Consider the following 17,781-nt stretch of genomic DNA (forward strand, 5'->3'; position numbering starts at 1 on the left):
AAAGACATAATATCTAAAATAACTTTTTTGACAAAGCAGTAAATTGGTACCATTCAAAAGCCAGAATAGTATAACAAGTAGTTTAAGTATTATTATTCCCACTTTTGTTGTCCACAGCATTCAACCCATCTCTATAGATAACCAAGGACTTTTATTAATATCTTTGTAGTGTTTTTTATACATATGTGAAACAAAAACAAATGCGTACTCTTACGTTTCCTATTTCTAGGCCAAATAGGAACATTGCTCTGTGCTTTAACTCTTTTATTGTGAAATATATGGGGAAAGGTGCAGATAACCTAAATGTACGTGTTAATGAATTCCTATAAATTGAACATTTGTCTGATCACTGTCCATCTCATGAAATTGAACACTGTCAGCAACCTAGAATCAGCCTACGTATCTGTTCTCAAATCAACTTTTAATTCCCCCCCAAAGTCACCATTTCCCTAGATTTTAATCAGCCTTGAATACCTGTAGAGTTTTAGGCTGAGGATATATACATCTAAACACTGTAGTTTGGTTTTCTTACTTTTGAACTTAATATGAATGTTATCAGACAGTATTTTTTTGTGTATGGCTTCTCTGGCCCAGTGTATGTTTATGAAATCTATCCATCTGTATGTAGTTACTTACATTAGTTCATTATCGTTACTAGGACTTCATAGTTTGTGTAGCTGAGGTCATAAGTAAAGCAGCTATGAACGTTGTATTTTAGATGCACATGTGCATGTATTTCTGGCAGAGGATGATTGGCTCACCAAGATGTGATTATAGTCAGTTTAATTGTTCATTTTAAGTTACCAAATTACGAATTTGCACAGCCACCAGTAGTGTGAGAATTTCTGTTTTTCCACATCCTCAACAACACTTAGTATTGTTGATCTTACTTTTTTTTTTTTGACTGCTGAGTTTCGGTTATTCCGTTGACTATATATATCTCATAGTTTTGATTTGTGTATTGCTGATTGGTAATGACTGAGTACATTTTCATTTGAATAACCTCTTTGTAAAGTGCTTCTTCAAGTCTGTTGCCCATTTTTCTAGTGCGTTGTCTTTTGTTATTGAGCTGTAGAAATTCTTTATATATTCTGAGTAAGGTCCCGTGCTTGGTTATTTTTGTTGCAAAACATCTTTTCCCCACTCCATACCTTATATTATTCAATGTCTTAGTAATGTCTTCAGATGAACACAAGCTCTTAATGCTATTGTAGAGTAACTCAGTCTTATTTTGACATTTTTGCTTAAGAAATATTTCTTTATCTGAGGTCATGAAGATTTTTTCCTTTATTACTTTCTAGAACTTCTCTTGTTTTCATTAAGAAATATTTCTGTACCTGAGGTCATAAAGATTTTTTCCTTTATTTCTAGAGCTTTTCTTGTTTTCATTTCACATTTAGATCTATAGTCTACTTAGAATGGATTTTTGAATATGATAAAGTTACATGGTTTTCCATATGGATTCCTCAGTGTCCTTTTCCCACCTTCATTCAGTGCCGCTTTTGTGCGTGCCTGTTTCTGGGCTCCTCATCTGTTCTCTTAGATTTTGTCTGTGCCTGCTGTGGCACTCTTGTAATTACTGTAGCTTTGTAATGTGTCTTGAAGTTTAATAGAGAAACTATTTACGAGAACCTGCTAAACTGTCACAGTGGTTATATCATTTTAGACTAGCTATTCTGGTCACTGTAAAGTGGCTTTAGTTTTAATTTTCCTGCTGCATAATGATATTGAGACTTTTCCTTGTGCTTATTGGCCATTGCTTCCTCTATTTTTTGTGTATAGTTTTTTGTTTTGTTTTTGTCTGTTCTGAAGTTGAGTTGTTTGTCTTTATTATTTTGTAGGAATCTTAATACATTCATGATGCAAGCTGATAGGTATTGCACACATTTTATCTCATTTTTTGGCTTGCATTTTCATTTTAATTCTTTTTAAACAACTCTTGATGTGTATAATTGATGTAAACTAAATGCGCATATTTGAAGTATACAGTTTGATAAGTTTTGGCATATGTATACATCTGTAAAACCATGGCTGTGATACAAAGATGATGAACATACCCATCACTCCCCCCCCAAAAAAATTCTCTTATGTCCTTTTGTAAACCTTCCCTCTCATTCTTCCTTTACCTCTCCCTTTGTTCATAGGGGTCACTGACTATTTTTTTGTTACTATAGATTAGTTTATTCTTTATAAAATTTTATAAAAGGTACACTCTTTTCTTGTCTGGCTTCTCATACTTAATAAAATTATTTTGAGGTTTATGCTGTTATACATATCAATATTCCTTTTTACTGCAGTGTTCCCTTGTATGGGTATATCACTATTCAGTACTCAGCTACTGATGGACATTTTGGTTATCATTTTTGACTAGTGTTGCTATGAACATTTCTGTATAGTCTTTGTATGGATATATGCTTTCATATCTCTTTGAGTGTGTATTTAGTAATAGGATGGCTGGGTTATAAGTCTTCATCTGGACACAAACTTTCATTTACTTTGGATATGTAACTATTTTGCAAAGGCTAGGTTATGTGGTATGTAGATATTTAACCTTTTAAAAAAGTGCTATACTCTTCCAAAGTTGTGTCACTTTTTCATTCCCACCAGCAGTGTGTGAGAGTTCCAGTTGTTCCACATCACATCCTCACCAACAGTTGGTAAGGACAGTCTTTTTCAGTTACGTATCCTAACTGCTATGTCATTGTATCTAATTGTGCTTTAAATTTGTATTCTCTAAAGTCTGATGATGGTTAGCATCTTTTCATGTGTTTGTCAATGACATACTTTGTGAAGTGTCTCTGAATCTTTTGATCATTTGAGCATGGGGTGGATGAGTAGGGTTGATATCTTATTTTTTAATTTCAGAAATTCTTTAACCTGTATACAAGTCCTTTAACAGATTTACGATTGGCAAATATTTTCTCCCAGTCTGTGGATTGTGTTTTCTGTTAATTGTTTTCTGAAGAGCAGAATAACTAAGTTTTGATGAAGTTCACTTTATCAGGTTTTTTTTTTCTTTAATGGTCTGGTTTTGTTGTTGTATGTAAGAAATCTTTGAGTAACCAGAGGTGAAAAAGAATTCTTATTCTTTCTTCTGGAAGTTTTATAGTTTTAGATATAATTATGATATGTTTAGGTCTTTGATCTATTTTGAGGTTGTTTTTTTTTTTTTACATGGTATGATATGTGGATCTAATTTCATTTTTCTACCTATTTACATATTTAATTGTTCCAGCACCATTTATCAACATAACTATCTTTTCACTGAATTACCTTTGCACCTTTGTTGAAATTTAATTTACCATGTATTTGTGGGTCTGTTTTCCAACGCTTTGCTTCATTGATTTATTTTTCAATTTGGTGCCAGTATCACCTTATCCTGATGACTGTAGTTTTATAGTAAATCATGTAGAAAGGTAGTATAGGTCCTCCAACTTTGCCAAATTGTTTTGGCTATTACAGGTTCTTTGCAGTTTCATGTCAATTTTGGAATCATTTAATTAAAAAGTTTAGGATTTTGATTCATAATGCACTGAATCTGTAGACCAGTTAGGGGAGTATTGGCATCTTAATATTTGACTCTTAAACCACGAACAAAGGTACATTACTCTTTGTGTAGGTCATCTTTAATTTCTCTTAGCAGTATTAAGTGATTTTCAGTGTTGAGGTGTTACATATGTTTATCTTTTGTCTTGCAACCTTATTAAAATTCACATGTTGTAATAGCTGTTTTGTAGATTCTTTAGGACTTTATATAAGATCCTGTAACTAGATAATTTTGTTTCTTTTTTTAAAATACTTATGCCCCTCTTCCCCTACCTTATTGCACTGAGAAAAACTCCAATGTTGAAGAGACATAGTGAGAATAGACTACTGATATACATAGCAACATGAACTTGCTTTCACTCTAAAAGGGAAGTTAAGGATGGGAAAGTAGAATTGTCTTTCACCAATTAGAGCTCTGAATTTTTCATAGATGCCCTTTATATATATGCCCTTTTTTTTTTTTTTTTTGAGAGGGCATCTCTCATATTTATTGATCAAATGGTTGTTAACAACAATAAAATTCTGTATAGGGGACTCAATGCATAATCATTAATCAACCCCAAGCCTAATTCTCAACAGTCTCCAATCTTCTGAAGCATAACGAACAAGTTCTTACATGGTGAACAAATTCTTACATAGTGAAAAAGTTCTTACATGATGAACAGTGCAAGGGCAGTCATCACAGAAACTTTCGGTTTTGATCACGCATTATGAACTATAAACAATCAGGTCAAATATGAATATTCGTTTGATTTTTATACTTGATTTATATGTGAATCCCACATTTCTCCCTTATTATTATTATTATTATTTTTAATAAAATGCTGAAGTGGTAGGTAGATGCAAGATAAAGGTAGAAAACATAGTTTAGTACTGTAAGAGGGCAAATGTAGATGATCAGGTGTGTGCCTATAGACTAAGTATTAATCCAAGCTAGACAAGGGCAACAAAACATCCACGGATGCAGAAGATTTCTCTCAAAACAGGGGGGGAGAGGTTCTAAGCCTCACCTCTGTTGATCCCCAATTTCTCACCTGATGGCCCCCCTGCAACTGTGCCTGTCTTAGGTTGTTCCTCCCTTGAGGAATCTTACCCGTCTCTGGCTAACCAGTCATTTTCCGGGGCCTATATGCCCATTTTTTAATCTATATTTTCCTGCACTCTCATCATTAGGCAACCATTGTTCTCCTTTCTGGCATACAGATTAGTTTTTATTTCCTACTATTTTATATAAATGGAGTAGTATGTTGCATAGTTTTTTGTATCCAAGATTTTTCATTTAACATAATGTTTTAGAGGTTACTTCCTGTTGCTCTGTATCAGTAGTTCATTTTGTAAAGTTGCTCAGTAGTATTCCATTGTGTGGGTATACCACAATGTATTTTTCCATTCAGTTAGTAAAGACATTAAGATTATTTCCAATTTTTGGCTATTACCAATAAAGTGCCTATGAATATTTAGGTACAAGTCTTTGTATGAACATGTGTTTTTGTTTTTCTTAAGTAAATACCCAGGTGTACAATGGCTAAGTTAAAGGTATTTAACTTTAAAAAAAAAAAAGCCAAACAGAGAAAAAGACCATATGATTTCATTTATTTGTGGAATCTAAAAACAAAACAAAACAATGAACAAAATAGCTGTACACTCATAGACACTGACAAGTGATTGGTGGTTACCATGGGGAAGGGGTTAGGGTGGGTGAGTGGGAAGGGTGAGGGGGATAAAGGGGCACAAAATTTCTCAGTCATAATGTAAGTTGGTCATGGGGATGGTAGCACATCATGAAGACTATAGCCAGTGATTCTGTAACGCCTTCTTATGTTGACAGTAACTTCACTAGTGTGGGTGAGGATTTAATAATGTGGGTAACTGTTAAGCCACTGTGTTATATACTTGAAACTAATATAAGATTGTATATCAGCTATACTTCAAAAAGAAAAATTTAAATATCTGAAAAAAAATCACAGAACACTAAAAAACTAAAACAAACAAAAAAGCCAAAATGTTTTGTTGAATTGTACCGTTTATATTCTCACCACCAGCTTATGAGAATTGCAATTTCTCAGTATCCTCTTCAATGCCTGAAATGTTTAATTGTTAATTTTAGTTCTGGTGTGTACAGTGGGATCTCCTTGCGGTATTAATTTGCACTTCCATGATAACTAATGATATTGAGCATATTTTGCATGCAGTTATTGACCACTCACATGCCTACTTTAGTGTTGCCTTTTTATTTTTGAGTTACGTTACTTACATACTATGCATAAGAATTCTTTGTGAGATACATGTGTTGCTAATATTTCTCCCAGACTGTTTTAACTTTTCATTTTTCAATGTTGACTTCTTTAATTATGATAAAGTCCGAAGGATGATTTTTTCTTTTTGTTTGTAGTACTTACATGTCCTAATTATTGCCTACTCCAAGTTCATAAAGATTCTCTTCGGTGTTTTCTTAGTCTTCTTAACATAGCTTTACTGGAGGATGATTTGCGTACCATAACATTCATGCATCTCAAGTTTACAGTTCAATAATTTAAATGCATGTGGTGCACCACAGTTATAGATGACTTCCATTACCTGAAAAAGTTCCCTCTTGCCCTTTTGCAGTTAATCTAATCTGCCTTCTGCAGGTATTTAAAATTGGTCTTTTGTTTTAGGCTTATGTCACTTAGCATAATGTTTTGAGGCTCATCTATGTTAGCACACATCAGTTGTAGCATACCCGTTTTTAAAAATTGTATTTCATTCAATGAAGATACCACATTTCATCTAGCCATTCATCAAGAGTTGAAGAACTTGAAAATGTTTATTGTTAGAGTTTGAGGGCATTTACAAACAATGGTGTTATCAAGATTCATATGCAAGTCTTTACATGAGCCATATGTTTTCATGTCTTTTGTAGATATCCAGGAGTGGAATTGCTATGTTGAATGATAAGCATTAACTTTTAAAGGAAAGGGCCAGATTGTTTAAGATCACTGTACTGTTTTACATAGAATGGATTTAGTTTCTCCACATTCCACTCCATCATTCGGTATTGACAGTTCTAGTATGTATTGAATTTTAAGTTGCATTTCAATAGTGACTAGTGCGGTTGAGGATCTTTTCTTTCCTGTGCTTATTAGGTATTCCTATGCCTCCTTTGTTGAAATGTCTATCCAAAGTTTTTCTGCATTTTCAGTTGTCTTGTTATCAAGTTGTAAGAATGTATATGTTTTGGATACAAGTTCTTTCTCAGATATATATTTTTTAATTGTGTTACAAGTTCTTTATCAGATATATGGTTTTCATATAATCCCCTTCCCTGTGGACATTTTCTTTCCATGGTTTCGGTTACCCACTGTGAGCTATGGGCTGGAGCAGATGAGCTTCCTTCTGATGGTGTTGTCAGGTCAGTAAGTAGCCTAATGCTCCATCATAATCCCTGTGTCATTCACCTTACTTCATCTCACCATGTAGGCATTTTATCATCTCACATCATCTCATAAAAAGGGTGAATACAGATATTTTGAGAGACCATATTCACATAACTTTCATTACTGTATATTATAATTTTTCTATTGTTAATTTCTTACTATGCCTAATTTACAAGTTAAGCTTTATCATAGGTATGTATGTATAGGAAAAAACATTTTATATGTAGGATTCAAAACTATCCACAGTTTAAAGCATCCTTGAATATTGGAGGTATTGGAACATACCTCCTTCCCAGGTCTCTTGGTCTGTGTCTTGTCTTTTCCTTTTCTTTATAGTGTTTTGAAGCATAGATGTTTTAAATTTTGATGAAGTCTACTAAGTTTATTTTTTTGAGGGTTAATGTTTTAGTGTCATATCTAAGAAATCTTTGTTTAACCTAACCTCACAATTTTTTTCTAGGAGTTTTTCAGACTTAGCTATTATATTTTGGCCTCTGCCCTTTGTGACTTAATTTTTGTTTTTGTTTCTTTTTGGTTCTCTGTAATAAAGATAGATACCCAAGCTACCCAGTGCCATTTAATGAAAAGGCATTGAATTGATTGGTACCTTTATTGAGAAACAGTTGACCGTGTGTGTGATGCTGCTTAGTTTACCTGTTCTGAATTCTTTTCCATGTAACTGTTTTTCTGTCTTGGTACTAGGACTGCTGTCTTGATTATTGTGGCTTTAAGTTTTTAAGTTGGTATTATGTCTCACAACTTTGTTCCTTTTTTGAAAGGTTCTGATTGTTTAAGGTCCTTTGTGTTTCCATATAAATTTCAGAATCTGCTTGTCAACTTACACAGTAAAGCCTGTTGGGATTTTTATGAGAAGTGATATATTATTTCAAAATAGACTAGTTTTTTGAGCAATTTTAGGCTCACAGGAAAATAGAACAGAAGGAATAGATTTTCCTACCCCCGTTCGTGCATAGCCTCCACCATTATCAGCTTCCCTCACCAGAGTGGTACATTGTTATAGATGGTGAATCTCATTGCCACATCGTCACCATCAAAAGTGCATAGTTAACTTTAGAGTTCACTCTTGGTGGTGTACATTCTCTGGATTTGGACAAGTATGTAATGACCTGTATCCACCATTAATGACCAAAATGCCTCTGAGTTCCACCTATTCATTCCTCCCTTGACATGTGATGTGGAGCTTTTCATGTGCTTACTTACCATATCTGTATCTTCTTTGGTGAAGTGTCTGTTAAGATGTTGCCCATTCTAATCTTGCTGCACTGATGGACAATGACTGCATTGGGATATGGGTGGGGACTTGATAATACGGGTAAATGTAATAACCACATTGTGTTTTCATGTGAAACCTTCATAAGAGTGTATATCAATCATACCTTAATAAAAAATTTTAAATAACAATAAAGAATAATAAAATAAAATACAAAAAAAAAGATGTTGCCCATTCTTAAATTTCTATTGGTTTTCTTATTGTTGAGTGCTAAGAATTCATTGTATGTTTTGGATAAACAATCCTTCATCAGATTTGTCTCTTGCAAATAGTTTCTCCCAGTCTATGGCTTGTCTTCTCATTTTCTTGAGTTTGTCTTTCATAGAGCAGAAGTTTATAATTTTAATGAAGTTCACTTTATCAATTATTACTTTCATGCATCATACCTTTGGTGTTGCAACTAAAAAGTCGTCATAATCAGTCATCTAGGTTTTCTCCTATGTTATCTTCTAGGAGTTTTGTAGTTTTGTGTTGTACATTTAGATCTATGATCCATTTTAAGTTAATTTTGGTGAAGGGTGTAAGGTCTGTGTCTAGATTCATTTTTTTTGCATGTGGATGTCCAATTGTTTCATCACCATTTGTTGAAAAAACTAAATTTGCTCTAATGTGCTTCCTTTGCTGCTTTGTCAAAAGTCAGTTGTGTTTATTTATGGGGGTCTACTTCTGGGCACTCTATTCTGTTCCATTGAACTCTTTTGTCTCTTTTACCACTACAACTCTGTCTTAATTACTGTAGTTTTATGGTAAGTCTTGAAGTTTGATAACAATAGCCCTCTGACTTCATATTTCCCCTTCAATGTTGGCTATTCTGAACCTTATGCCTCTCTCTACATTAACTTAAGAATCGGTTTTTGCAATATTCACAAAATAACTTTCTGGGATTTTGATTGGGATTGTGCTGAATCTATAAAAAACTTGGGAAGAACTGACCTATTAACAATATTGTGTCTCCCTGAGCATGAATACTGAATATCTCTTATTTAATTCTTCTTTATATAGATCTTGTACATATTTTGTTAGATTTTTACCATGTATTTCATTTTTGGGATGCTAATATAAATGGCATTGTGTTTTTAATTTCAAATTGCATTTGTTAATTGCTGGTATATAGGAAAGCAGTTGACTTTTATATATTAATCTTGTAAACCTGCAACCTTGCTATAACTACTTGCTATTTCCAGGAGGTCTTTTTGGTCAGTTTTTCAGATTTTTACATGGATGAAAATATTGTCTGCAAACAAATACAGTTTTATATCTTCCTTCCCAGTCTGCATTACTTTTCTTTTTCTAGCTAGGACTTGCAGTATGATCTTGAGAAGCATTGTTTGAGAGAGGACATCCTTTCTTAATCCCTTATCTTAGTGATAAAGCAATGAGTTTCTCCCAATTAAATATGATATTAGCTGTTGGTTTTCTGTAGGTAGGCTTTATCAAGTTGAGGAAATTCTCCTCTCTTTCTAGTTTACTGAATTTTTATCATGAATGGATGTTGGATTTTGTCAAGTGCTTTTCTGCATCTATTCATATGTAGTTTTTCCTCTTTTAGCCTATTGAGGTGATGGATTACATTAATTGAGTTTTGTTTGGTGAACCACCCTTGCATACCTGGGCTAAATCCTACTTGGTTCTGGTATAGAATTATTGTATGTCCCTGTCATATATGAGTCTGGCTTTGATGCTCTGTCTCTTCCAATTTTGTTTTTTGCTTTTTTAGTGACTTGTAACTTTTTCTCAGTAACCAGTCATGATATACTAGGCAAAAGGAATTCCTTTAGTAATGTGCTAGTAAGGTGTGGGGGGATGGAAGGCATTTTATAGTTGTGTGGTTCGATTTCAGTCTTATAGTGAGCCTTTGAATTTGAACTGGGACCTTCACATGTGTTTGTCAGTTTTTTCTCCATTTGGATGGGACAGAATAGATAAGAGGACTGGAGTTGGATCTTGCCCTTTCTCAACATGGAAGGCTAGAGCCAACTTGAGTTGGGCATTTCCCTTTCTGCAGGTCTGTTAGGCTTTGATGGAATCGTTTCCTCGTAAGGGCAGGCCTTGTTTCAGAACAGAATACTGTAGTGTGTTTCAGAATGGTTCCTTTTCCACTGCTGCCGCCAAAAGTATAAGGGGCTTTTTCTGTTATTCACTCTGGGAACCTGATAGAGATAATGATGTAAAACTCAAAAAAGTGTGGGGGCCCCTTCAGTGACTGTGCTTCTCTGTAGTTTTAACTCTCAAGAGTTGTCTACAGTGAGCCTCCCTCAGTTTGTCAATTACAGTTGCATTTTCCTTGCCCTGGCACTGGTTCCTGTAGAGTTTGCTGCTCTAAGTCGTGATTCTCTGTATTCATCTGTCCTTCTCTAATTTGGGGGCAGCAATTTGCCCAGTTACCTCAGTTTTTATGGATCTAAGAAAAGTTTTGATTATCAGTATTTTCAGCTTTTTACTTGTTATTAGGACAGAGTGGCAATTTCCAAGGTTCTTACATGCCACAGAGAAAACTGGAAGTCCAGATATAATCTGAATCTATAGATTAATTTGGGGAAACTTGTAGTATTATCAATACTGCATCTTTCAATCTGAACATGAATTGTTTCTACATATATTTACATCTTCTTTAATTTCTGTCTAATAATGTTTTGCATTTTTCAATGTGTAAGTCTTGTGCTTCTGTTAAATTGTTTCCAAGTATTTTTTCCTTTTGATGCTGTTCTGAATGGCACTGTTTTCTTATTTTTGTTATTCATTGCTAGAATATAGAAATGCAATGGTTCTTATATATTGATTTTATATACTGTGATCCATAATGTAAGTTCTAATAGTTAAGTTTGCTGGTCCTTAGAGTTTTCAACATACAGGATCAGTCATCTTTGGTAAAAGAGATTTATTTATTCCTACCCATTCTGTATGCCTTTAATTCCTTTTCTTGCCTTATTACACTGCCTAATCCCAAGTATAGTGTTGGTTGGTAGTGGTGAGAGTGGATAGCTTTGTCTTATTCACAATGCATATTATAATCTGTCGATTAACCATTAAGAATATAAAAAATAACATGTAAAAATCATCAAAGGAATTTAAATGGCACACTGAAAATATTCATTTAACAGACATGATGTGGCAGTAAAATAGTAACAGAGGAATAAAGAAGACGAGGCATTTACAAAACAGGAAAATGACTGACATAATCCAGCCACATCAGTAATTTCACTATATGTGCATGGTCTAGACATTGCAGTCAAAAGATAAGAGTTTAACAGATTCTGTTACAATCTAATTATATGCTGTCTGTAGGAAATACTTTAGCTTCAAAGTACAAATACACTGGAAGTAAAAGGATGGAAGAAGATATATTAGGCAAATTATATTCATAAGAGAACTGGTATGGTCATGTTAATATCAGTCAAAAGAGACTGTAAAACAGGAAATATTACTAGAGACTAATAGCAAAATTTCATAGTGCTTAAAGGATCTTGACATTAGGAACATACAAAAGTATTTGTTGTGTATGCATTTAATAATAGAGTCCCAAAATAAAACCAGTAAAAACTGATAAAATTGAAAGGATCAGGAGAAATTTAACTTACAGCTGGAGATTTCAAAACTCTATTTTCAATTAATAGAACGACTGGAGTGAAAAATTTATGTAAAGAAAACTTTATATCGACCACTTTGATCTGATACATTTTTTTTTTTTCAGACTCATAGGTCATTCTCCAGACTAGATTATATTCTAGGCCATAAAGGAAGTCTCAATAATTGAAAAGGATTGAAGTCATCCAAAGTTTGTCCTCTGAGTAGATTGAAATTAGATAATATGTCATTTCCAGGAAGAAATGTGTTTAAACAATACATTTATAAGTGATCCACAGGTCAAAAAAGAGTTGACAATAAAAATCAGAAATTTTTTTGAAATGAACAAAAATGAACATATCAAAATTTATGGGATTCAACTAAGGTGTCTTAGGAAATATAAAGCACTAAATTTATAGCATCTTTAGGAGAAAATAATGGTCTCAATTCAGTCATCTTAAATTTCCATCTTTAGAGTAATAGCAAAATAAACTCAAAGCAAATAAAAGTAAAGTTCTAGTGGAAGTTAATGAAATAAAACCTTGAAAAACAATAGAGAAAAATCAATGAAACGAAAAGTTGGTTCTTTGAAAAAGTCTTTGAAATTGATAAACCTTGAGTTTGACCATTAAAAAGAGAAGAGACAAAATTGCCAAAATCAGGCATGAAAGGAGACACTACTATCCTACAGAAATTGAAAGTATTGGAATTTTATGAGCCACTTTATAACAACAAATTGCACATATCTTACAAAGGTATACATTACCATAAGGAGACTCAAAAAGAAATAGAAACTTTGAGTATACTTACGGAAAGTAAATAAATTACATTAATAATAAAGTATATTCTCACAAAACTTAGGCCCAGATGGCTTTACTGCTAGTATTTTCAGATGTTTAAGGAAGCATTATTACATATCCTGTGCAAAAACTTAGAAAATGGGAGGAGAGGGAACACTTGCAACCTATTTTAGTTGAGTTCAGTATTACCCTGATACCAATGCCAGACATAGATATCACAAGAAAACTACAAATTGTTCTCTCTCATGAACATTCATACAAAAGTTAACAAAATAACAGCAAACCAAATCCAGAAATATATTACAAGTATTAAAAACTGTGATCAAATTGGAATTATCACAGGAATGTAAGGTTTAGCATTCATAAATCAATTAATACTCTGTTAGTAAAATAATGAACAAAAACCATGTGATTCTTTCAGTAAACACACAAAAAAAATTTGACAAAATCCAAAACTCATTCATGGTAAAATTTTTGAACATACTATACATAAAGAAGGAAACTTTCTAACCCTGATGTAAGGTATATATAAAAATTCTATTACTATGAGAATTTCATAACTTCCTTTTTTTCCCCATTTATATCTCCAATCCATTTCTAACTTTTTATTTATAGTATTTAAGATCATCCCCCACTTTTTTTTGTATTGATACATGGTTCCATCACCGTTTATAGAAAATACCTTTTCTACCATTGAATTCCCCTGGTGCTTTTGCCAGACTTCAGTTGACTGTATTTCTAAAGGTCTCATTTGTTTTCTCTGTCCTGTTTCATTGATCTTTAAGTTGATCCAATGACATACCATCTTGAGAATTCTAGCTTTATTTTAGCTTTGTAGTATTTATTGTCTTGAAATCTGTTAATATAAATATTCTAACTTAGTTCTCCAAAATTGTTTTAGCTATTTTAGGTTTGTTACATTTCCATGTAAATTTTTGAATCATTATGTCAATTTCTGTAAAGCAATTTTTTCATTGCATTGGATCTGTAGAACCATTTAATCAAAAAACAGGATATATATTTCATTTTATTTGGGTCATCTTTAATTTCTCTCGGCAACATTTTGTAGTGTTTTAGTTTGTCATTTTATAGGGTTCTTGCACATATTTTGACAAGTTTATATGAATGTTCTATGTTTTCTTCCTGTTTTTAATGAAATTAAAAGAATTTTTTAGATTATTTGTTGATAATACACAGAAAATCAATTTTTGGACATTGAGCTTGTATCCTTCAGTCTTGCTAATTTCACTTCTTACCAGAAGTACAGGATTTACTTAATATACAGTCATGTCATCTACAGTTGAAATATTTATCCTGCCTTTCTTATATAAACTATCATTCCCAGAACTCATAGTTGAAGGGAGTGTATTTCTTTGTATCAGTACTCTAGTTGATAAATCCAGTAGGAATGATAAAATTGTAAAATGCCTATTTCAATAGCCCTAATTACACTTTAGATAAAGGCACTGATCAAAATGGGATGCTAAACTAATAGATGAAGAATTGAGAGGAAACTTCATAATGAGTATGTTAAGTTGACACTGAAGCCACTCACCAATTTTAACATATTAAAAAATGGGACAACCAGATAGTATGTTAGTATGTGCCTTCATATGCGATGTGATAAAACATTCTTCTAGGCTTTTTTGTTTTTTGTTTTAGCTTCTGTTTCTCTCTTTAAAGTATATATATATCTACTTTCTTGAAGATGGCAGGTACTTTGCTGTTTTAATGTTTTTGTCTGCTGATTCACTCATTGCTGGCAGTCCTGGGTCTGTTTTTGTTGATTGGTTTTACTGTTGGTTAATGGATTAGATTTTCCTGTTTCTTTCTTTGCATGCTTGTTTTTTACTTTGTTTTAGTGGACATTGAACATTGTGAATTTTATGTTCCTGGGTTTAGTTTTTGTTACATTTCTTTAATGTATTGGGCTTTCTTCTGACATGGAGTTTAAGTAATTGAATCCATTTGATCATTTTGTGTCTTTTACTTGACTAAATAAGTCCAGCACTTTAGTGTAGAACTAATTTACCGCATCATTAAGGAAATACATTTCTGAGGACCCTACTCAATGCTGCATGTATTATGTGGTCTTTCTACTCTGGCTTTTAAATTGTTTTTTTCCTCACATATTCATAGGCTCGCCCACAGACTCAAGGGAATCTTCCTGAAGGTCACCAGAGTGCACCTGTGCACTCACACACGTACTCTCACACATTTTCTTTCTGTCTCTCTCTCCTCTCTGCTGCTCCTTCTTTCCTGCAGTCAACTCCATACATTTTAAGGATCTTTCTTCCTTCACTACACACAACCCAAAACTAGCTCTATGTCTTCAGTTCAGTGAGATTGCCAGGCTGTGTTAGGTTTCTCCCTTCTTGCATTGTGGCCTAGAGATTGTCTGTAGGTATTAAAATCGGTTATTGTAGAGGTCACCTTAATTTTTTTAATTCCCTCTCTTAGGGATCACAGCCTTGTCCTGCTTGTTTTCCAGTGTCTTGAATTTGTTTAATGTATGTATTTTGTCAGATTTTGAAGTTTTTTCAGATGGGAGAGTAAATCTAGTCCTGGTTAATCCATTCCGGATGAAAGCAAACTTAGAAATTTGCTTTTGTCTCATGTATTAGATGATGTAAGAAAATACAGAAGTGGGTTTTTGTTATGTACAAAAGTAATTTATTACATTTGGGTTAGAATTAGGATTTTGTTATAAACCGATATTTGTATATAACCTTATACTTTGTGGAAAATCAAAATTTGTATAATATTGACCCTCTCATAAAAGTATGTGATATGTCACTTTCTTTATTCAAGTCCTATTTCTAGTCTATCAGTAGAATTGCATAGTGTTTATAAATACAGAAAGACTTCTGTATTTCTTCATTAAAGTTTGCTTTTTGGTATTTTATACTTTGTTTGCATTATTGGTGGTGTGTTTTTAATTTTTTTGGTTGGCTACTTTGGAATAATTATTTATTTACTTTATAATTGGCCATGGTACTTAATTTTCATTTATATAATATTTTAGGTTGCTACTATTATTTAAGTGTACTCTGCATATTAAGAATGTTAACCTTTTGTCTCATATAATTAGCAAGCATTTTTTTCTATTTCCTCCACAAAATAAAAATGATTTTATTATAAATTAAAACTAATTTACAAAATTAAAAATTCAGTTTATCTTTTAAAATGAAAACATCATTCTTTTCCCTTTATGAATGCTTTTGTTTTTGATTTGCTTAGAAATCTCTGAAATGAAGACTATAAAAATACTCATATTTTCTTTCAGTACCAATTAAATTTATCTTCTTCCAAAAAGCTAGCAAGTGGCTTCAACACTATTTTCAAAAATAAATTACCTCTGTATCTTACTGCATTTCTTTATATATTCAAATGTGGATATTTTGAAAGTTGGTTATATCTGTTGTCTAATACCCCTAAAATACTAAAAATAATTTACTATTATAAAATATTCCATAATTGTGGCTTCACTCTTTATTGTGTTTTTACTTGAATTTAGCATATACTGATAACTGTTCAAAATTTGAAATTAGGAAGGTATCTTTTATAATTAGTTTTAGAGACTAAAGGCAGGCATTTAAAAGAATTTTCACACAGAACTGTATTGATACCAGTTATATCTAGGCAAGAAAGAGGAAAGTTTTATTTTCATTTTTTAAAAAAACTCTTACTTTGTTAATGTAAGTGATAGGATAGGAATTTCTTGGTTAATATCTAGTTTTCTTTGGTTCATTTTTTTTCCTATATTGACATATTTTATTTATAACCTTTGCTAAAGAAATTGTTTTTCTGTTTTTATAGTTTTGGTAAGCAGTTTGGAGGAAAAAGAGGATGTGATTGTCTTGTGTTAGAGCCTTCAGAAATGATTGTGGTAAGAACTTTAAAGAATGCTGAATTGTTTTTGATCTGCTTCAGTTTCAATTTTAAATGTAGTAGGCTTTTAAACACTCAGTGGAGGTTCCATTCCTATGACTTTTTAAATATTAAGTAGCACCAGACTCATACAATGTTTGACACATTTTCATCTACTTTAATTTTTTTCTGATCCTTGAGAGAACTTGAAACATGATATAGTTATATATATAACATGTTCCAAATTTGGTAATTGCTTTTACTACCTACACCAGAAATTTTAAATAAAGGCTTTTAAAAAGGGGCCCTTCTGCATTTGAAGCACTTTTAAAGTGTTTTCTCTTTTCCTGCTAAATTTAGTTTAATAGTCTTTGAACATCCATATTCTGTGCTCTGAACTTGAAAGGAAGAGATGGGGGGGAGGAAAGGCATGTAATTATAAATGGTTTAGATCTTAATATTTCTACTTTAACAGAGTATATTTAAGGAATAACTCCTTACTTTTCCTAAGAAAGCTAGGTAGTTGATATAACTTTAGAATATCTGACTTTTTTTTTTAAGCATTTGAAGAAGCAAGAACACAGCTCCCTTTTTACCTTGTTCCGAAACGACCTTACTGGAAAATAGCTTATGCTGAATGGACACATTGTCCTACTAGCATCTTGTGTAGATGATCATGTCATCTGATTTTGCTGTAAACTATTGAGAAGTGAGGTTGACTTCATAATGAAGCATTTTAATGTCATGGCTCAAAACTAAACTGCTTTTCCATTTCATGATACTATATCAGACTGATAGTTTCAGGTAGTTTTTCTCTTCCCCAAAGTGGATTATCTATATCATCACGCACTAAGTGTCCTAAATTTCATATTAACAACTAGATTTTAAGCTCCTGAAAGGCAAAGATTATGTCTTACTTTGTGTCTGCAGTAATATGCCAGAGTGCTGCCTGCATAGTAAGTATTCAGTGAATGTTGCTTGAATTCAAGTTTGTTCAAGTCTTGGACTAGGTGTTGTTTATGTTTATTTTCTTTAAATATTAATATACATGGCTTATCAAGGCTTCAGAACTCCTTTATTTAAATAAATACATTAAGGGACACAGCAAGAAAACTGCCTCAGACAGTACTGGTTTGTCTTTTATTTATCAGTTGATACATTTGTATTTCTCATACTTCATGAGAAAAGAATAGTGCTTTTAATACAGTGTTCTCATATATATTGCTTTTTTGTTCTATTGTTAAATATGCTGAACATAAAATCTACATCTTAACCATTTTTAAGTGTACAGTTC

At 32.6% G+C, this 17,781-nt stretch overlaps 1 protein-coding gene across 12 annotated transcripts in view; it reads left to right on the forward strand.

Moving 5' to 3' along the window:
- Positions 1–17,781, forward strand: part of RAPGEF6 (Rap guanine nucleotide exchange factor 6) — a 246,308-nt gene that overhangs the window by 50,652 nt on the left and 177,875 nt on the right. For 11 of the 12 annotated variants that reach the window (XR_008993532.1, XR_008993531.1, XM_057491194.1 and 8 more), the window contains exon 5: positions 16,437–16,506. The exons of the other annotated variant lie outside the window; for it this stretch is intronic. Coding sequence is in view for 9 of the 11 variants with exons in the window: in XM_057491194.1 (XP_057347177.1) it covers positions 16,437–16,506 (70 nt within the window). In the remaining 2 variants the exon portion in view is untranslated. The remainder of the gene's footprint in view (positions 1–16,436; positions 16,507–17,781) is intronic. 12 annotated transcript variants of the gene reach the window in all.

This window comes from Manis pentadactyla, chromosome 13, assembly GCF_030020395.1.
Source record: "Manis pentadactyla isolate mManPen7 chromosome 13, mManPen7.hap1, whole genome shotgun sequence".
NCBI classification, from domain to species: Eukaryota; Metazoa; Chordata; class Mammalia; order Pholidota; family Manidae; genus Manis; species Manis pentadactyla.